General features: G+C 47.1%; 1 protein-coding gene across 1 annotated transcript in view; it reads right to left on the bottom strand.

Annotated features, from left to right (window-relative positions):
- LOC309622143 (uncharacterized protein) overlaps positions 1-18,240 on the bottom strand; it is a gene marked incomplete at its 5' end in the record, with an annotated part of 101,653 nt that extends 83,413 nt beyond the window's left edge. The window contains 2 exons of the mRNA XM_082409291.1: positions 5,417-5,554; positions 18,103-18,240. Of these exons, the coding sequence (XP_082265417.1) occupies positions 5,417-5,554; positions 18,103-18,240 (276 nt within the window). The remainder of the gene's footprint in view (positions 1-5,416; positions 5,555-18,102) is intronic.
- Between the last annotated feature and the right edge of the window lie 3,707 nt (positions 18,241-21,947).

Raw genomic sequence — 21,947 nt, 5'->3', positions numbered from 1 at the left:
ATTCAGCCCACAAATATCCGACCACCAGCTTCCACCTCTGCAGTCTGCCACCCTGTGTCTGCTCAACGCATCACAGAAACAAGTTTTCAAGGTGAGTATAACAAACGCCAGAGAAAGTTGAAGAATGAGGTCGGCACTCAAAAATGGGGTCAAATCGACAGCTGGGAAGGGGTGTAGAGGCAGGTAGAATTTAGATCCTGAGCCTTTAATAACCACTACCTTCGCTCAGTGCCCTCTGTTTTTAGACTCTCTATGAGAACACCTAGGGCTTCCCTGGTGGCGCCGTGGTTAAGAATCCGCCTGCCAATGCAATGCGGGGGACACGGGTTCGAGCCCTGGTCTGCGAAGATCCCACATGCCGTGCAGCAACTAAGCGCATGTGCCACAACGACGGAGCCTGCATTCTAGAGCCCGTGAGCCTCAACTACCGAAGCCCACGTGCCTACAGCCCATGCTCCGCAACAAAGAGAAGCCACCGCGATGAGAAGCCCGCACACCGCAACCGAGAGTAGCCCCCGCTAGCCGCCAACTAGAGAAAGCCCGTGCACAGCAATGAGAGACCCAGTGCAGCCAAAAAAATAAATACGTAGAATAAATAAGTTCAAACAGTAAATAAATACATAAACATAAATTACAAAAAAAAGAACACCTAATGCAGGTGGGAAGGTGGGAGGGCCACTGTAGAGGTCATCTATGCTACATGTACAAGAACCCCGAGAGCACACCAATCGGTACCACACTTTTCACTGCTGTAGCCGATCGTTCCCCCTGTACTGCCACACTGTAGCACTCCCTTCCCTCATCTACTGCTATAGTCTCTTCGGAAGGTGTTTCAGAACTCTTGTTATGAGAGTGCCAGTTGAACTGTCCTCACTTCCTTCATTTATACCAGGATTGAAGACCTTGTGGTCCGAGATCCTGTCCAGAGAGCAAGCAGGCTAAGACTCTGTCTTTGTTGATGTATTTCATCAGCAAGGGCTCTACCCCCTCTCCTAGTTCACGGTGTGACGTGTTCTTGGCCTCTCGGGAAAGTGGGGAGAATGGAAAGGACCCTATATGAGAATGCTAGGCTTTGTAAAACATTTCAGGTTTTTAAAAATAAGACTCATTTTGTATTGGACTTATAAACAGTCCTATGAAATACAAAGCGAGCCGAGAATCAGCGACAGGAAAGGCTCACCAGTAAGAATTACAACAGTCACCGCTTACCTCGTAGCATAGGGCACTGTCCGTGATCCTTAAGAAGAGTTAGTAGAAATGCCTTGCCCATCTTGCCCCTGAACCCCTTGAAAGGTACACGACTGCTGTGTTGGTGTTTAGGGGGAGCATCTCACTTACCAGGGACTGACTTCTCCCTTGATCCCTTTGTAGGGATGGAGACCTCCCCCCTGGTGATGAAAAATTCCCTGGGATTGCAACCTCCAAGCCAGACGTTTTGTGTGACACAAAGTCAAGAACTCCCCAAGTCCTGCAGTAGCAGAAACAGCCACATACTTGAGAGTAACCCACCATCTGAACTTGGGGACATTTCAGTGACAGCTCCAGTCCAGAGTGCCAGGCGTCTCCTGGCCCTGCCTCCAGCTCCAAGCCAGGGACAAATAGAGAGTAAGCACGTGGATGATATCAAAACCAAGCTTTCAAAGCCTCTGGATGCCTACCAGATCCCAACAGAGAACCAAGATCCTCCACTACTCCCTTTAGGAATCCCTGATATTCACCAGCCGCTGGCCTGCACCGATCCCCTCAGCCAAGAGGAGCAGCCTGGTTCTGAAAATGCTGATCTGGGAGAGAACAGCCGGAGTCGTCAGGACCTAGGGACACTTGAAAATGGGATTGAACCTAGCAGTGGTCTTGCAGACATTACTACACTGGCGGAGGATATTCACCTTCCCCAGCTCTTTAATCCTTTGAAAGATCTTGATCAATCCCAAGGTCCCAACGTGATCAAAGCTAAAGACACCAGAGCCATTAAGGTGAATCAGGTGCAGGAAAAGCCAAGTGTCATAAAGGTTCCCTCTGATCAACCCAGGAAGAACAAACAGAAAGCCTCTGAGCCTATCAGTGGCGCTCCCAAGGCCAAAATCCAGCCAAAGAATCCAGAGTGCCTGTTAGGGGGAGAAGTGGTTACATGCCACGCTGCAGTCAGTGACAGGGCTCCTGTGAACACGGCCAAGCACTCTCAAGGCAAACCTCAGAAAGCTGCATCCAGAAAGATCAGCAAAACTAAGAGCCACGGGCAGGAAAAGACCAAAAGGACCAGAGGGAGAAACAAGGCTGAGGAGAACAAGCAGTCAGGGAACAAAGTCAAGGCAGAAGAGAAGCCAGCAATCCCCCACACGAAGCGAAAGGAACACCAAACTGAGCTTCTCCAACAGAGCTTTCAAAAGCCTCGAACCTCCCTTGGCGTGCGCATGCTGGAGTCTGTGAAGGTTCTTCATGCGCTGGGGAAGAAGAATGAGACGAAAACTGGGCTCTCTTCCTGTCGGCTCTTGGGAAAGTCAAGCAACCCCAAAGACCCCCAGCCACCCCCAGCTATCCAGCCATGGCGGCATACCCCACGTGAGGGGAAGGGTCCTGAGAAAACGCAAGTCCAAGCCCAGAAACCAGACAGCAGTGCTGAAACAGAGTGTCCGTCTCCAGCCCAGTATGAGCGGCCTCCTCCTGGGAAGGTCAAGTTGATACCTCTGCCTTTTTCTGCCTGGGACAAGCCTCAAGCTCGACCCGCTCCTCGGAGGCCACAGTCTCTGGCCTCACATCGGCCTGCTGGGGCTTACCGTGCCCAGCCTGGTTCTACTGACTCAGCTCAACCTGCTGCAGCCAATTCATCCCAGCCAGCTCCTGCCTCTTTGCCAGGCCCCGCCAAACCAGCTCAGCCAACTGTGACCAACCCAACCCAACCGGCTTGGCCCAACCATACCCAGCCTCGTGTCCCTCAGTCTGCTGCTCCTAGGCCTGCACCCTCCAAAACTTCATCTGGCGCTCCTCTCCAGCGGGAGCCTGTTCCCCCTGCTGTGAATAAGCGCCAGTCCCCACCCAAGCTCCAAACCCACTTTCTACTCCAAGACTTCAGCAAGCAACGAGTTCCATGGAGGGAACCCAACGTGCCTGAGCCAGTCATGTCAAAGCCCATCGAACAAGAGCAGAGGCCAGAGCGAGAGGCCATGAAGAGGCGGGCTCAACAACAACGGGAGAATGCTGCCAGATACACCTCTTCGGGCAAGCTGCAATTTTTCACCGAGAGGGAAAACGAAATGGAAATTGCCGACTACTACGGATACGTCAAGTGAGAGCTGCTAGGATTCTTGGTGCCACCTTGGCTACCAGCTGTTCTTCCATACACAGGTAAGACAGGTATAGAACTGAATAAGTAAATGGAATACAATTAATAGACGAGTAACAAACCTTTCGAATTTTCAGATGCTGCTAACTGGGGCGTGAGAAAGGAAGGACTGAAAGTTGGATGGGAGAATGAAGGAAAGGGGTAAAAACTGAGCAAAGAGGAAGGAACTTGGCCCAGGGCTAGGAAGGCCAAAAGAGACGTATGGATTTAGGAAAGGAAGCAGGAGCGAGGATGAAATGGCAGAAGTAAAAAGCAGGGTCAGAGGTCTGGGTTGAAAGAACACAATTGGAGTAGAGTTGAAGGTGACAGAAGATGAGTCTAGGTTTACTAGGAGAAATAGAAAAAGTCTCTCGGGGACGCTGGCCTTAAGTCTCACAACCACCAGATAGGTATTTCAGAAAACAAGAGGTTCAGGACACATCTCTGAAAGGTCTGAGTTGCCTTATTCAGGTGTGACTGTAGTGGGGGAATAGGGAAATCTACCAGAGAAGTGGCTAGGGCTCAGAGTTATCCTAGGGGCAGCTGACGACAGGGGCAGAGCCAAGGGAACTGCTGGATCAGGAGGCCCACGAACAAAGCAGGGGCATAGCCGCCTGTCACTTCCCTGCCAGGAAGGAAGCCAGGTATATTACTGTAACCAAGGCACACTGGGGTCTTTACTGTATGGAGAACTTGGCTCCTGCCCGCAATCCTACGGCTCGGCGTCACACACAGGAAGTAGGGCCTCTGGGCAACCAGAAATGGGAATGGGACTGAAGGAGATTCAGCCCACAAATATCCGACCACCAGCTTCCACCTCTGCAGTCTGCCACCCTGTGTCTGCTCAACGCATCACAGAAACAAGTTTTCAAGGTGAGTATACAGACGGCAGAGAAAAGTTGAACAATGAGGTCGGCATTCAAAAATGGGGTCAAATCGACAGCTGGGAAGGGGTGTAGAGACAGGTAGAATTTAGATCCTGAGCCTTTAATAACCACTACCTTCTCTCAGTGCTCTCTGTTTTTAGACTCTATATGAGAACACCTAGGGCTTCCCTGGTGGCGCCTGCCAATGCAGGGGACACGGGTTCGAGCCCTGGTCTGCGAAGATCCCACATGCCGTGCAGCAACTAAGCGCATGTGCCACGACGACGGAGCCTGCATTCTAGAGCCCGTGAGCCTCAACTACCGAAGCCCACGTGCCTACAGCCCATGCTCCGCAACAAGAGAAGCCACCGCGATGAGATGCCCGCACACCGCAACCGAGAGTAGCCCCCGCTAGCCGCCAACTAGAGAAAGCCCGTGCACAGCAATGAGAGACCCAGTGCAGCCAAAAACATAAATACGTAGAATAAATAAGTTCAAACAGTAAATAAATACATAAACATAAATTACAAAAAAAAAGAACACCTAATGCAGGTGGGAAGGTGGGAGGGCCACCGTAGAGGTCATCTATGCTACATGTACAAGAACCCCGAGAGCACACCAATCGGTACCACACTTTTCACTGCTGTAGCCGATCGTTCCCCCTGTACTGCCACACTGTAGCACTCCCTTCCCTCATCTACTGCTATAGTCTCTTCGGAAGGTGTTTCCGAACTCTTGTTATCAGAGTGCCAGTTGAACTGTCCTCACTTCCTTCATTTATACCAGGATTGAAGACCTTGTGGTCCGAGATCCTGTCCAGAGAGCAAGCAGGCTAAGGCTCTGTCTTTGTTGATGTATTTCATCAGAAAGGGCTCTACCCCCTCTCCTAGTTCATGGTGTGAAGTGTTCTTGGCCTCTCGGGAAAGTGGGGAGAATGGAAAGGACCCTATATGAGAATGCTAGGCTCTGTAAAACATTTCAGGTTTTTAAAAATAAGACTCATTTTGTATTGGACTGACAACAGTCCTATGAAATACAAAGAAGGCCGAGAATCAGTGACAGGAAAGGATCACCAGTAAGAACTACAGCAGTCACCGCTTACCTCGTAGCATAGGGCACTGTCCGTGATCCTTAAGAAGAGTTAGTAGAAATGCCTTGCCCATCTTGCCCCTGAACCCCTTGAAAGGTACACGACTGCTGTGTTGGTGTTTAGGGGGAGCATCTCACTTACCAGGGACTGACTTCTCCCTTGATTCCTCTGTAGTGATGGAGACTTCCCCGCTGATGAAAAATTCCCTGGGATTGCAACCTCCAAGCCAGACAGCTTTCCTATGGAATGACAGAGAACTTGTCAAGGTGAAACACCAGTCTGCGGGAGAAAGGGAGGAAGAGAATGATGGAAATCGTTTCTGGGAAACTATTTTTACATTATGTGTTGTTTGTTCCCGGTAAATAAACTGAAATCTTCTTAACAGTACAACAAAATCTAAACCACTAAAGCCAACAATACAGGAGTATAACGTTCGACAAAAATTTCTTTGGCTGCGCAGCATGTGGGATCTTAGCTCCCCAACCAGGGATTGAACCCACGCCTGCTGCATTGGAAGCGCAGAGTCTTCACCACGGGACCACCGGGGAAGTCCCAGGACTATCACTTTTAAAGGAGAAGGTACAAACCCCTCGGTTCTATGAACTGGAGATTTTTAGTAAGAAGTCAATATATTTGTTGTTAGGCACATTTTATGTTAGGCTGTCTCCCTGCACAGGATGCAGGCGCCTTGAGAATGGAAGTCATATCCCTCTATAGTACGTCCCTCTTCTTTCTGCTTTGCAGTTTGCTGCTCCACTTGTTCAACCCCACCTAGTAATAACCTATACTTCCCTTGTTCCTGTTTTCCCATCTGGAAAACAGACAAAAGGCAACCAAACAACGCAAAGGTCTCAACAAATAAGGGATATCCAAAACCAGAGATGGCCAGAACTTCTGTACCCCTGATGAAATAGTCCTCATACAAAACCTGATAATCAAATTCCTTAATGCTAGGAATCACAGTGAAAAATAGTATCTGAACTGACTTCTGTCAGATGAGTGAGAACTAAGGTTAATTCAGTGTATCTGAAGCATAGAAAGTGAGGGCAAAAGTGGCACAAGATGGGGCTAGAGAAGCAGAGAGGATTCTAGACCACGCAGAGTCTTAAAGGCCAACAGTGTGTTTTCTATTCTCAAAACAATGCTTGTGAGCGATGTTTATGAGCAACGTTCCAACTTGCTTTGAAGGTTTCTTGTGTGAAGAGTGGATTGGAAGGAAACAAGATATATGGACACCAGTTAGGACCTAATCGCAACAGACAGGCAAGTTCAGTATTAGGAAGTTGAGGAAGAGCTGGCTGACAGATTCCAAAGAAATTCAGGAGATGAACTGAAGCGGGCTTAATGGGGTAGGAGATGGAGGAAAGGAAGGTCTTAGGGAATTCAAGGGTTTACTGCACACATGAGCAAAGTCTCAAAATTAATCATTTGAACGTACAGAGGCGGATCTCCCAAATGACACCGGTTAGGAAGCAACGGTACGCCCTTTAGAATTCCTAGAGACAACACAAATCAACTGTTTCGATGGAAAATTCGGCGGGACTCTTGATTTCCATGGGAATACAGAGAAAAGAGACACTGATCTGGCTTGCAGGTATATTTAGGAAGCTGTTAGCCGGACATCACCTACTAGTATCATGTAAGTAGGCCGTCCGAAGTAGGAAGCTTAGGGGAAAAACCTGGAGGAAAACTTAAAAGCTTAAGCCACACCTCTACACTACACCACCTTTCACAATTTCTTCTCAGATAAGCATCATCCCCATCAGTGAAGAAACTCGTTCGTACCTCATAATAGGAAAAACAGGCCTAAAGATTCAATGTGTGTCTTGGGAGGTCCCATCTATGCGATATCTTCCTGGGACCAGAAAAGGCCCCAGGAAGATCCATCTCTGCACCCCTGAAAGCTTACCACCAAGGAAAATGACTAGGTCCATAGATTTCCTCCCTCAAACCAGCTTACCTCACACATAGATCATTAGCAACTCCGCCCTTACTCACATTATCACAGTCACAAGAGTGGTTAGGGAGAAAAGCACTAACCAGGGGAACTAAAACAGAGGCAATCCAGGCCAAGCTGGGCTGGTGGCAGATATCTTGCTCCTTACGCTCGGGTGCATAATGCGACTCACCACAGTGCCTTTTTCACAGACCCTTTTGAACGTTTCTCCACAGAATCCAACAGCTCAAGTTAGTTCATGACGCTTCAAGGTCAACAATCGTCAAGAGAAAAACATGCAATATGTCTTACAATGTTGGATTCCTTACAAACAGGACAAGGAGATAACCATGTAGACAAAACCAGAGCATTTGAAAACATCTGTATTCTACAAACACACCAGTGAATGCTATAAATAAGGTACTATGACATAAAACAAAATGAAAACTAGATGTGAGACTCTTCTCTTCAGTGTACAGACTTCATGGCAGTTGCTGCACACTATCTAGCTACTTAGATCTTTAACTCTCTGTTCTGTTAATACCAAATGAGGCCCAAGTGTGTCAACCTGTTTCCCACAGAAACCAAAAAGTCTACATGCATCTCTTTTCTCCTGTGCCCTTTCACCTTACCTGCTCCCAATTCTCCACCAACGTCCTCCTCTTTCTCTAATTATTCTCCTCTTCATTTTGCTTGGCCTTGCCCCCAAGCATGCAAGACAGAGAGTCCTAGAGGTCCAAGATTCTAGAGTGGCTGTTTGCAAGGCGGAGGAGATTACAGTAACTGCCACACTGTATATACTTCTGTGCAAAGAAAAAGGGACAGTGTTCAGAATGTCTCTCACATATAACAAGAGCTGGAGATGGCAGGATACCTGTGTGGCCCAAGGAACTAGAGCTAGCAAATTATGGGCCAAACAATTGCAACCAAAGGCTGGAAGAGGAAAGGTCTGCAACCAGCTCTGTCTCCTAGCTCTCTGGTATTTGCTGCCAACGGGCAGAGTCTATTTCGTGAAGCATCAAGCACTGAAAAGAAGACTCCTGCTGCTGGAAGGTGACAGGAAGTAACGTCCAATGCAAGATCAAGGCTTGTCCTCGAAGCAATGCCCATAATGGAAGAAAAAAAAAAAAGAGAAAGCGGAAGAGAAATGTTAAGTCGCAAGTCCAACCTGGCCCCCAGCCTAGCCCAGCCCAAGGAAGGTAGGAGTCAAGGAGAAGAAACTAAAAGAGAAGAGCCTTGGACCACAACATTCTCCACAAGGTACACTCAACAAACTTCACCCTACTCTTGAACCAAGTTACAAAAAGAGCTTCTTAATCCCTACTTTGGCTCCTTAAAAGCTGCTATCAGTTCACTCATTAGACACATATGATTTCAGAACAACTGTAATAGTTCAAACTAGATGGCTCTTTCCTTCCTAAGGATTATTAATTAAAGAAGATCTATATAGCTCTAAGTATATGATACATAAAATAGAATACTCTGTAGAATATAAGTAACTCTTAGTTCAGTGTATTAATGAACGTCTGTAAGAAATGTGGCAATGATTTCCCTAATGGAAGAGCCTGGGGGAGGTAAATCTGTCTTCTAGGATTTCCTCCCCAGAGCTCAGAAACTCAGGTGTTGTTTTAGCTCTCCTACACTCTCTTCACCCAAGCCCGCCTTCCTGTTGGGGATCGGACCTCCCTATTGGCTCTCTCATACCTTTCAACTGCCTGCTTTGTGACATCACTCTCCTACCAAACCTACTACCACTTGGTAGAGTCTTGGGGTTTCCGTGGAGCTGTTTGGACCAGTAACCAGTGACCTCTGTACTGGACACGTGCGCCGTTCAGCTGCAGCCACTCGGACATCCTCTAGTGTTGTCTCCTCATCCCTGGTACCTGCAGTGGATGCTTCCTCTTCTCTGACCATGTCAGGTAAGAAAAGAAACTTTGGAAAGTTTTGCGTTCGATTTCTTTTGCCCCTAAATTGAGTAGGAGATTCAAAATAGCATGGAATAATGAGGGAAAGTATTGAACTACACGTCTGGAGACCTAATTTCACTTTTGACTTTGACGTTTACTATCTGTGTGACTTTGGACAAATCACTGGCTGTCTCACAAAGCCTGTTGCTTTCCTTAACTGTTACGTTAGGATACCACGTTGGGTTGATCACTCTGATCCCCTTCTTTTCCAGTATTGAGCCTTAAAGGGTACCCATGTAGAAAACGAAATCAGACACTTCTCAAGAGTGTTTCAACAGAAACACAGAAAAGCCAGGGGACATAGAAAACTAGCAATATATACCAAGATGTTTCATCTCTAATGGTCTCCCTCCACTAGGATTTCGACTAGTTGAAAAGAGAGAATAGGGAGAGAGGATGGAGAGTACTGGGCTCTACAGGGAGGCACAGAGTCGAGCGTAAGGAAGTTTAGGACGGTTTTCATTAGCACAGGCCAACAGGCACCAAGAGATGGGAGAAAATGTAAGAATGAAGAGGGAAAGCATAGAGGAGCTCTCAAGAAAAACGGAGTTTGCAATGGAATGCTGATGGGAACCAAAGATTTTCAATTAAAGCAGAAACAGCACAGAGGGAAACCTGCTCAGAGCAGGGCAAAACCAAGTTGATGGTAGCAAACCCTTACATTAACAGACTTAAGAAGGAAAGTAAGGCCAGAACAGGGGATCACCGGGAAAGGCAGCTTATCAGAAAAGTCATACTCCGTTTTCTTTCTTTTATTGCCTCTCTGAATACAGTTGGCCACTTGACAGTTTTGAATATAAACATTTTAGAAATACGTTTTAGAAATGATGCCTCCTATAAACAAGCAACCACAGTGGTTATCTAGGGGGCTGCTTTTCAGTGTTTTATTCTTTCTAATTTTTAAACTAGGTAGACATTTCACCAATTCAACATTTTAAGTGATATCTTCTAAATTGAATCAGAAGGACTATTTTCCTTGGTGTGATATGTAGGTTCTAAGGCAAGGCTGCTTTTCATTTTTACAGTTATTTCCTTCCTAACACAGAGAGCACATTGATCAACAGCCATCGTTCGCTTGTAGATCTTAGCTACCGAAGAAGAAGAAGAAGAAGAAAAAGTCAGGCCCCACATCTCTAATTCCCCCCACTTAGGGAATTCCCTGGCGGTCCAGTGCTTAGGACTCGGTGCTTTCACGGCCAGGGCCACGCGGCGCGGCCAAAGAAACAAAACAAACAAACATCCACGTTTATCGAAAACCATATTGTGGAGTCCTGTGGATTTTCTTACATTTGAAAATCTTTTTTAATTGGATTCTAGGCATGATGGTTTTTTGAGGTTTTGGGATGCCATCTTCTTGGATGCTGAAGATGATTCTAATCTAAGTTCTAGGATAAATCCAAAAACCTTCCTGATACATTTTAAGCTTCCTTTCTGCTTATTATATAAGCTATATTCATTGAAATATATATTTCTCCTAGGCTTAATACCTCTTACTTGCTGGGTAAAAATATGAAGGAGCACAATAATGAAACTCTTTTACACTTATTATTTTGCTGTCTGCTTCGTACCGGTTTTCATTGAAATACTTGTCTATATGTGTTGTGGCTACCTATACATGCACATTTATTGCATTCTGTTGCTTGTTATGCATTTTTTACTGACATACCTTCTCTGTCTGTATGCATTGGCTAGGAATTCATTCACCTCTATCACCTCCATCGTGTCTTCTGGTTAATAGTATTCACTAAAATAGAGTGGGCAAAATTCACTTTCATAATATTGCATGGATGGTACAGAATGCCATTTGTTAGTAAATTCATTAGGCTTCGATACTTGCCACATACCCCAGTTTTCATTAATATCTATGGATTTCTTTTTCGTTAACGTAATATGCTTGTCATGATTTTTCTTTGTCTTTCTAGAACTTATTGTATCTTCCTCCATATAAATCATACGCAACAGATCAGCTTATTCATCTATTAATTATTACTGCTATTATTATTGGTGGTGGTGTTATAACCACTTTACAGGTGAGGAATCTGAAGTAATCAGATAACTTTTCCCTTTCCAAAAGCACTTAAGAAATCCACTTTCGGGTAATCATTTTGAGGTAGGATGAGAAACCGGGCTTGAAGAGGGCAAAAATGACTCTTTCAATTCACCAGTTGGACTGAGCTGTACGTCACCTCTAGGTAATAGCGTGGGAACTGCACAAGCAAAGGGAGACACTGAAGACGACCATGGTAATAGCCGTACTGTTTTCTAATGGACAAAAAAAATGCCTATATTATAAGTTCTATTTCTCCTGCTTTCTGGCAGTATCATGCTCAGAGTGGAGTCCTGGCAAGGAAGTCAGGATACTTAGGTTCTGAAACCTGGTAATGATACTAACATAATGAGAGAACTTGAACAAGTCAACCCGACCTCTCTGAGCCTCAGTTTCCTTACTCACGAAATGAGACTGAGAACATCGAAGTTCTCTAAGGGCCTCCTAGTTCTAAAATGCTTCCAGTCTAGGAAATAGCATAGAAGTCAATACGAGTGCAGGCTGAAGGGAAAGACAGGGCAGGGAGAAGGTTGCTTCCAGCCTAGAGAACAATCTCTGAACCACACCACTTGGCTCTTCTGCCCGTCTGTGCCCAAGATGGGAGCACAGGCAGTTAATAGAGAAGAGTGGAAAACTGCTCAGTCCTTACAGCCATCATCAACTGTCTGATTTTGGGTTTCTCAGGAAGTAGTGATAGTAGAGGTGTCCTGATAGCAAGAACCTTCAGATGATGCCGTTCCTCAAACGTAGTGAGAATTTCTCAACCTCCCTGAGTTTTTCATGACCCTCTTGTTCTTACAGAAAATTTCCAACATCCATCTCTACTTGGAACTCTAAATTCTCTGCAGCATTCTCCTCCTGTGGTGAGCAATGCAACTTCCCTAACACGAAGTGTCTGCAACTTCTCCAGAGTCTCTGCCCCTGCCGTCAGTTCGGCATCGGCTACTGGTACCCCTTTCCAGACACTCATGGGTAGTGCCTACCTTTACCAACATTCTAGCACGACTATGTTATCTGGAGTTACTGACCACAGCCAGATCTCCACTTCAGCTGCTTACTATCCAGGTGTTCTTGAGTGGGACATCACAGCAAGCACTGAAAAGAATTCTTCTTCACTCGGAGACTTTACTCTGGCACTCACTGACCGCCACACAGCTGCCTCCTCCATGTTTCTGGCAGCCCAGTATGATAAAACTTCAGACGCCAAGAACATGGTCCCTCTACATCCATCGCTTTCTGCCAGCCTTGCTCAGGGAACACCATCTCAGATTCCAAATCAGGGGCAGAGCCGCCTGCCACTTCCCTGCCAGGAAGGGAGCCAGGTATATTACTATAACCAAGGCACACTGGGGTCTTTACTGTATGGAGAACTTGGCTCCTGCCCGCAATCCTACGGCTCGGCGTCATACACAGGAAGTCGGGCCTCTGGGCAACCAGAAATGGGAATGGGACTGAAGGAGATTCAGCCCACAAATATCCGACCACCAGCTTCCACCTCTGCAGTCTGCCACCCTGTGTCTGCTCAACGCATCACAGAAACAAGTTTTCAAGGTGAGTATAACAAACGCCAGAGAAAGTTGAAGAATGAGGTCGGCATTCAAAAATGGGGTCAAATCGACAGCTGGGAAGGGGTGTAGAGGCAGGTAGAATTCAGATCCTGAGCCTTTAATAACCACTACCTTCGCTCAGTGCCCTCTGTTTTTAGACTCTCTATGAGAACACCTAGGGCTTCCCTGGTGGCGCCGTGGTTAAGAATCCGCCTGCCAATGCAATGCGGGGGACACGGGTTCGAGCCCTGGTCTGCGAAGATCCCACATGCCGTGCAGCAACTAAGCGCATGTGCCACAACGACGGAGCCTGCATTCTAGAGCCCGTGAGCCTCAACTACCGAAGCCCACGTGCCTACAGCCCATGCTCCGCAACAAGAGAAGCCACCGCGATGAGAAGCCCGCACACCGCAACCAAGAGTAGCCCCCGCTAGCCGCCAACTAGAGAAAGCCCGTGCACAGCAATGAGAGACCCAGTGCAGCCAAAAACATAAATACGTAGAATAAATAAGTTCAAACAGTAAATAAATACATAAACATAAATTACAAAAAAAAAAGAACACCTAATGCAGGTGGGACGGTGGGAGGGCCACTGTAGAGGTCATCTATGCTACATGTACAAGAACCCCGAGAGCACACCAATCGGTACCACACTTTTCACTGCTGTAGCCGATCGTTCCCCCTGTACTGCCACACTGTAGCACTCCCTTCCCTCATCTACTGCTATAGTCTCTTCGGAAGGTGTTTCAGAACTCTTGTTATGAGAGTGCCAGTTGAACTGTCCTCACTTCCTTCATTTATACCAGGATTGAAGACCTTGTGGTCCGAGATCCTGTCCAGAGAGCAAGCAGGCTAAGACTCTGTCTTTGTTGATGTATTTCATCAGCAAGGGCTCTACCCCCTCTCCTAGTTCATGGTGTGACGTGTTCTTGGCCTCTCGGGAAAGTGGGGAGAATGGAAAGGACCCTATATGAGAATGCTAGGCTTTGTAAAACATTTCAGGTTTTTAAAAATAAGACTCATTTTGTATTGGACTTATAAACAGTCCTATGAAATACAAAGCGAGCCGAGAATCAGCGACAGGAAAGGCTCACCAGTAAGAATTACAACAGTCACCGCTTACCTCGTAGCATAGGGCACTGTCCGTGATCCTTAAGAAGAGTTAGTAGAAATGCCTTGCCCATCTTGCCCCTGAACCCCTTGAAAGGTACACGACTGCTGTGTTGGTGTTTAGGGGGAGCATCTCACTTACCAGGGACTGACTTCTCCCTTGATCCCTTTGTAGGGATGGAGACCTCCCCCCTGGTGATGAAAAATTCCCTGGGATTGCAACCTCCAAGCCAGACGTTTTGTGTGACACAAAGTCAAGAACTCCCCAAGTCCTGCAGTAGCAGAAACAGCCACATACTTGAGAGTAACCCACCATCTGAACTTGGGGACATTTCAGTGACAGCTCCAGTCCAGAGTGCCAGGCGTCTCCTGGCCCTGCCTCCAGCTCCAAGCCAGGGACAAATAGAGAGTAAGCACGTGGATGATATCAAAACCAAGCTTTCAAAGCCTCTGGATGCCTACCAGATCCCAACAGAGAACCAAGATCCTCCACTACTCCCTTTAGGAATCCCTGATATTCACCAGCCGCTGGCCTGCACCGATCCCCTCAGCCAAGAGGAGCAGCCTGGTTCTGAAAATGCTGATCTGGGAGAGAACAGCCGGAGTCGTCAGGACCTAGGGACACTTGAAAATGGGATTGAACCTAGCAGTGGTCTTGCAGACATTACTACACTGGCGGAGGATATTCACCTTCCCCAGCTCTTTAATCCTTTGAAAGATCTTGATCAATCCCAAGGTCCCAACGTGATCAAAGCTAAAGACACCAGAGCCATTAAGGTGAATCAGGTGCAGGAAAAGCCAAGTGTCATAAAGGTTCCCTCTGATCAACCCAGGAAGAACAAACAGAAAGCCTCTGAGCCTATCAGTGGCGCTCCCAAGGCCAAAATCCAGCCAAAGAATCCAGAGTGCCCGTTAGGGGGAGAAGTGGTTACATGCCACGCTGCAGTCAGTGACAGGGCTCCTGTGAACACGGCCAAGCACTCTCAAGGCAAACCTCAGAAAGCTGCATCCAGAAAGATCAGCAAAACTAAGAGCCACGGGCAGGAAAAGACCAAAAGGACCAGAGGGAGAAACAAGGCTGAGGAGAACAAGCAGTCAGGGAACAAAGTCAAGGCAGAAGAGAAGCCAGCAATCCCCCACACGAAGCGAAAGGAACACCAAACTGAGCTTCTCCAACAGAGCTTTCAAAAGCCTCGAACCTCCCTTGGCGTGCGCATGCTGGAGTCTGTGAAGGTTCTTCATGCGCTGGGGAAGAAGAATGAGACGAAAACTGGGCTCTCTTCCTGTCGGCTCTTGGGAAAGTCAAGCAACCCCAAAGACCCCCAGCCACCCCCAGCTATCCAGCCATGGCGGCATACCCCACGTGAGGGGAAGGGTCCTGAGAAAACGCAAGTCCAAGCCCAGAAACCAGACAGCAGTGCTGAAACAGAGTGTCCGTCTCCAGCCCAGTATGAGCGGCCTCCTCCTGGGAAGGTCAAGTTGATACCTCTGCCTTTTTCTGCCTGGGACAAGCCTCAAGCTCGACCCGCTCCTCGGAGGCCACAGTCTCTGGCCTCACATCGGCCTGCTGGGGCTTACCGTGCCCAGCCTGGTTCTACTGACTCAGCTCAACCTGCTGCAGCCAATTCATCCCAGCCAGCTCCTGCCTCTTTGCCAGGCCCCGCCAAACCAGCTCAGCCAACTGTGACCAACCCAACCCAACCGGCTTGGCCCAACCATACCCAGCCTCGTGTCCCTCAGTCTGCTGCTCCTAGGCCTGCACCCTCCAAAACTTCATCTGGCGCTCCTCTCCAGCGGGAGCCTGTTCCCCCTGCTGTGAATAAGCGCCAGTCCCCACCCAAGCTCCAAACCCACTTTCTACTCCAAGACTTCAGCAAGCAACGAGTTCCATGGAGGGAACCCAACGTGCCTGAGCCAGTCATGTCAAAGCCCATCGAACAAGAGCAGAGGCCAGAGCGAGAGGCCATGAAGAGGCGGGCTCAACAACAACGGGAGAATGCTGCCAGATACACCTCTTCGGGCAAGCTGCAATTTTTCACCGAGAGGGAAAACGAAATGGAAATTGCCGACTACTACGGATACGTCAAGTGAGAGCTGCTAGGATTCTTGGTGCCACCTTGGCTACCAGCTGTTCTTCCATACACAGGTAAGACAGGTATAGAACTGAATAAGTAAATGGAATACAATTAATAGACGAGTAACAAACCTTTCGAATTTTCAGATGCTGCTAACTGGGGCGTGAGAAAGGAAGGACTGAAAGTTGGATGGGAGAATGAAGGAAAGGGGTAAAAACTGAGCAAAGAGGAAGGAACTTGGCCCAGGGCTAGGAAGGCCAAAAGAGACGTATGGATTTAGGAAAGGAAGCAGGAGCGAGGATGAAATGGCAGAAGTAAAAAGCAGGGTCAGAGGTCTGGGTTGAAAGAACACAATTGGAGTAGAGTTGAAGGTGACAGAAGATGAGTCTAGGTTTACTAGGAGAAATAGAAAAAGTCTCTCGGGGACGCTGGCCTTAAGTCTCACAACCACCAGATAGGTATTTCAGAAAACAAGAGGTTCAGGACACATCTCTGAAAGGTCTGAGTTGCCTTATTCAGGTGTGACTGTAGTGGGGGAATAGGGAAATCTACCAGAGAAGTGGCTAGGGCTCAGAGTTATCCTAGGGGCAGCTGACGACAGGGGCAGAGCCAAGGGAACTGCTGGATCAGGAGGCCCACGAACAAAGCAGGGGCATAGCCGCCTGTCACTTCCCTGCCAGGAAGGAAGCCAGGTATATTACTGTAACCAAGGCACACTGGGGTCTTTACTGTATGGAGAACTTGGCTCCTGCCCGCAATCCTACGGCTCGGCGTCACACACAGGAAGTAGGGCCTCTGGGCAACCAGAAATGGGAATGGGACTGAAGGAGATTCAGCCCACAAATATCCGACCACCAGCTTCCACCTCTGCAGTCTGCCACCCTGTGTCTGCTCAACGCATCACAGAAACAAGTTTTCAAGGTGAGTATACAGACGGCAGAGAAAAGTTGAACAATGAGGTCAGCATTCAAAAATGGGGTCAAATCGACAGCTGGGAAGGGGTGTAGAGACAGGTAGAATTTAGATCCTGAGCCTTTAATAACCACTACCTTCTCTCAGTGCTCTCTGTTTTTAGACTCTATATGAGAACACCTAGGGCTTCCCTGGTGGCGCCTGCCAATGCAGGGGACACGGGTTCGAGCCCTGGTCTGCGAAGATCCCACATGCCGTGCAGCAACTAAGCGCATGTGCCACGACGACGGAGCCTGCATTCTAGAGCCCGTGAGCCTCAACTACCGAAGCCCACGTGCCTACAGCCCATGCTCCGCAACAAGAGAAGCCACCGCGATGAGATGCCCGCACACCGCAACCGAGAGTAGCCCCCGCTAGCCGCCAACTAGAGAAAGCCCGTGCACAGCAATGAGAGACCCAGTGCAGCCAAAAACATAAATACGTAGAATAAATAAGTTCAAACAGTAAATAAATACATAAACATAAATTACAAAAAAAAAGAACACCTAATGCAGGTGGGAAGGTGGGAGGGCCACCGTAGAGGTCATCTATGCTACATGTACAAGAACCCCGAGAGCACACCAATCGGTACCACACTTTTCACTGCTGTAGCCGATCGTTCCCCCTGTACTGCCACACTGTAGCACTCCCTTCCCTCATCTACTGCTATAGTCTCTTCGGAAGGTGTTTCCGAACTCTTGTTATCAGAGTGCCAGTTGAACTGTCCTCACTTCCTTCATTTATACCAGGATTGAAGACCTTGTGGTCCGAGATCCTGTCCAGAGAGCAAGCAGGCTAAGGCTCTGTCTTTGTTGATGTATTTCATCAGAAAGGGCTCTACCCCCTCTCCTAGTTCATGGTGTGAAGTGTTCTTGGCCTCTCGGGAAAGTGGGGAGAATGGAAAGGACCCTATATGAGAATGCTAGGCTCTGTAAAACATTTCAGGTTTTTAAAAATAAGACTCATTTTGTATTGGACTGACAACAGTCCTATGAAATACAAAGAAGGCCGAGAATCAGTGACAGGAAAGGATCACCAGTAAGAACTACAGCAGTCACCGCTTACCTCGTAGCATAGGGCACTGTCCGTGATCCTTAAGAAGAGTTAGTAGAAATGCCTTGCCCATCTTGCCCCTGAACCCCTTGAAAGGTACACGACTGCTGTGTTGGTGTTTAGGGGGAGCATCTCACTTACCAGGGACTGACTTCTCCCTTGATTCCTCTGTAGTGATGGAGACTTCCCCGCTGATGAAAAATTCCCTGGGATTGCAACCTCCAAGCCAGACAGCTTTCCTATGGAATGACAGAGAACTTGTCAAGGTGAAACACCAGTCTGCGGGAGAAAGGGAGGAAGAGAATGATGGAAATCGTTTCTGGGAAACTATTTTTACATTATGTGTTGTTTGTTCCCGGTAAATAAACTGAAATCTTCTTAACAGTACAACAAAATCTAAACCACTAAAGCCAACAATACAGGAGTATAACGTTCGACAAAAATTTCTTTGGCTGCGCAGCATGTGGGATCTTAGCTCCCCAACCAGGGATTGAACCCACGCCTGCTGCATTGGAAGCGCAGAGTCTTCACCACGGGACCACCGGGGAAGTCCCAGGACTATCACTTTTAAAGGAGAAGGTACAAACCCCTCGGTTCTATGAACTGGAGATTTTTAGTAAGAAGTCAATATATTTGTTGTTAGGCACATTTTATGTTAGGCTGTCTCCCTGCACAGGATGCAGGCGCCTTGAGAATGGAAGTCATATCCCTCTATAGTACGTCCCTCTTCTTTCTGCTTTGCAGTTTGCTGCTCCACTTGTTCAACCCCACCTAGTAATAACCTATACTTCCCTTGTTCCTGTTTTCCCATCTGGAAAACAGACAAAAGGCAACCAAACAACGCAAAGGTCTCAACAAATAAGGGATATCCAAAACCAGAGATGGCCAGAACTTCTGTACCCCTGATGAAATAGTCCTCATACAAAACCTGATAATCAAATTCCTTAATGCTAGGAATCACAGTGAAAAATAGTATCTGAACTGACTTCTGTCAGATGAGTGAGAACTAAGGTTAATTCAGTGTATCTGAAGCATAGAAAGTGAGGGCAAAAGTGGCACAAGATGGGGCTAGAGAAGCAGAGAGGATTCTAGACCACGCAGAGTCTTAAAGGCCAACAGTGTGTTTTCTATTCTCAAAACAATGCTTGTGAGCGATGTTTATGAGCAACGTTCCAACTTGCTTTGAAGGTTTCTTGTGTGAAGAGTGGATTGGAAGGAAACAAGATATATGGACACCAGTTAGGACCTAATCGCAACAGACAGGCAAGTTCAGTATTAGGAAGTTGAGGAAGAGCTGGCTGACAGATTCCAAAGAAATTCAGGAGATGAACTGAAGCGGGCTTAATGGGGTAGGAGATGGAGGAAAGGAAGGTCTTAGGGAATTCAAGGGTTTACTGCACACATGAGCAAAGTCTCAAAATTAATCATTTGAACGTACAGAGGCGGATCTCCCAAATGACACCGGTTAGGAAGCAACGGTACGCCCTTTAGAATTCCTAGAGACAACACAAATCAACTGTTTCGATGGAAAATTCGGCGGGACTCTTGATTTCCATGGGAATACAGAGAAAAGAGACACTGATCTGGCTTGCAGGTATATTTAGGAAGCTGTTAGCCGGACATCACCTACTAGTATCATGTAAGTAGGCCGTCCGAAGTAGGAAGCTTAGGGGAAAAACCTGGAGGAAAACTTAAAAGCTTAAGCCACACCTCTACACTACACCACCTTTCACAATTTCTTCTCAGATAAGCATCATCCCCATCAGTGAAGAAACTCGTTCGTACCTCATAATAGGAAAAACAGGCCTAAAGATTCAATGTGTGTCTTGGGAGGTCCCATCTATGCGATATCTTCCTGGGACCAGAAAAGGCCCCAGGAAGATCCATCTCTGCACCCCTGAAAGCTTACCACCAAGGAAAATGACTAGGTCCATAGATTTCCTCCCTCAAACCAGCTTACCTCACACATAGATCATTAGCAACTCCGCCCTTACTCACATTATCACAGTCACAAGAGTGGTTAGGGAGAAAAGCACTAACCAGGGGAACTAAAACAGAGGCAATCCAGGCCAAGCTGGGCTGGTGGCAGATATCTTGCTCCTTACGCTCGGGTGCATAATGCGACTCACCACAGTGCCTTTTTCACAGACCCTTTTGAACGTTTCTCCACAGAATCCAACAGCTCAAGTTAGTTCATGACGCTTCAAGGTCAACAATCGTCAAGAGAAAAACATGCAATATGTCTTACAATGTTGGATTCCTTACAAACAGGACAAGGAGATAACCATGTAGACAAAACCAGAGCATTTGAAAACATCTGTATTCTACAAACACACCAGTGAATGCTATAAATAAGGTACTATGACATAAAACAAAATGAAAACTAGATGTGAGACTCTTCTCTTCAGTGTACAGACTTCATGGCAGTTGCTGCACACTATCTAGCTACTTAGATCTTTAACTCTCTGTTCTGTTAATACCAAATGAGGCCCAAGTGTGTCAACCTGTTTCCCACAGAAACCAAAAAGTCTACATGCATCTCTTTTCTCCTGTGCCCTTTCACCTTACCTGCTCCCAATTCTCCACCAACGTCCTCCTCTTTCTCTAATTATTCTCCTCTTCATTTTGCTTGGCCTTGCCCCCAAGCATGCAAGACAGAGAGTCCTAGAGGTCCAAGATTCTAGAGTGGCTGTTTGCAAGGCGGAGGAGATTACAGTAACTGCCACACTGTATATACTTCTGTGCAAAGAAAAAGGGACAGTGTTCAGAATGTCTCTCACATATAACAAGAGCTGGAGATGGCAGGATACCTGTGTGGCCCAAGGAACTAGAGCTAGCAAATTATGGGCCAAACAATTGCAACCAAAGGCTGGAAGAGGAAAGGTCTGCAACCAGCTCTGTCTCCTAGCTCTCTGGTATTTGCTGCCAACGGGCAGAGTCTATTTCGTGAAGCATCAAGCACTGAAAAGAAGACTCCTGCTGCTGGAAGGTGACAGGAAGTAACGTCCAATGCAAGATCAAGGCTTGTCCTCGAAGCAATGCCCATAATGGAAGAAAAAAAAAAAAGAGAAAGCGGAAGAGAAATGTTAAGTCGCAAGTCCAACCTGGCCCCCAGCCTAGCCCAGCCCAAGGAAGGTAGGAGTCAAGGAGAAGAAACTAAAAGAGAAGAGCCTTGGACCACAACATTCTCCACAAGGTACACTCAACAAACTTCACCCTACTCTTGAACCAAGTTACAAAAAGAGCTTCTTAATCCCTACTTTGGCTCCTTAAAAGCTGCTATCAGTTCACTCATTAGACACATATGATTTCAGAACAACTGTAATAGTTCAAACTAGATGGCTCTTTCCTTCCTAAGGATTATTAATTAAAGAAGATCTATATAGCTCTAAGTATATGATACATAAAATAGAATACTCTGTAGAATATAAGTAACTCTTAGTTCAGTGTATTAATGAACGTCTGTAAGAAATGTGGCAATGATTTCCCTAATGGAAGAGCCTGGGGGAGGTAAATCTGTCTTCTAGGATTTCCTCCCCAGAGCTCAGAAACTCAGGTGTTGTTTTAGCTCTCCTACACTCTCTTCACCCAAGCCCGCCTTCCTGTTGGGGATCGGACCTCCCTATTGGCTCTCTCATACCTTTCAACTGCCTGCTTTGTGACATCACTCTCCTACCAAACCTACTACCACTTGGTAGAGTCTTGGGGTTTCCGTGGAGCTGTTTGGACCAGTAACCAGTGACCTCTGTACTGGACACGTGCGCCGTTCAGCTGCAGCCACTCGGACATCCTCTAGTGTTGTCTCCTCATCCCTGGTACCTGCAGTGGATGCTTCCTCTTCTCTGACCATGTCAGGTAAGAAAAGAAACTTTGGAAAGTTTTGCGTTCGATTTCTTTTGCCCCTAAATTGAGTAGGAGATTCAAAATAGCATGGAATAATGAGGGAAAGTATTGAACTACACGTCTGGAGACCTAATTTCACTTTT

The sequence above is a fragment of the Balaenoptera borealis genome, assembly GCF_965194805.1.
Source record: "Balaenoptera borealis genome assembly, contig: HAP1_SCAFFOLD_1622, whole genome shotgun sequence".
In the NCBI taxonomy this organism is placed as follows: domain Eukaryota; kingdom Metazoa; phylum Chordata; class Mammalia; order Artiodactyla; family Balaenopteridae; genus Balaenoptera; species Balaenoptera borealis.
The sequence above is the reverse complement of the archived record's forward strand: the minus strand, read 5'-3'. Positions and strand labels throughout refer to the sequence as shown.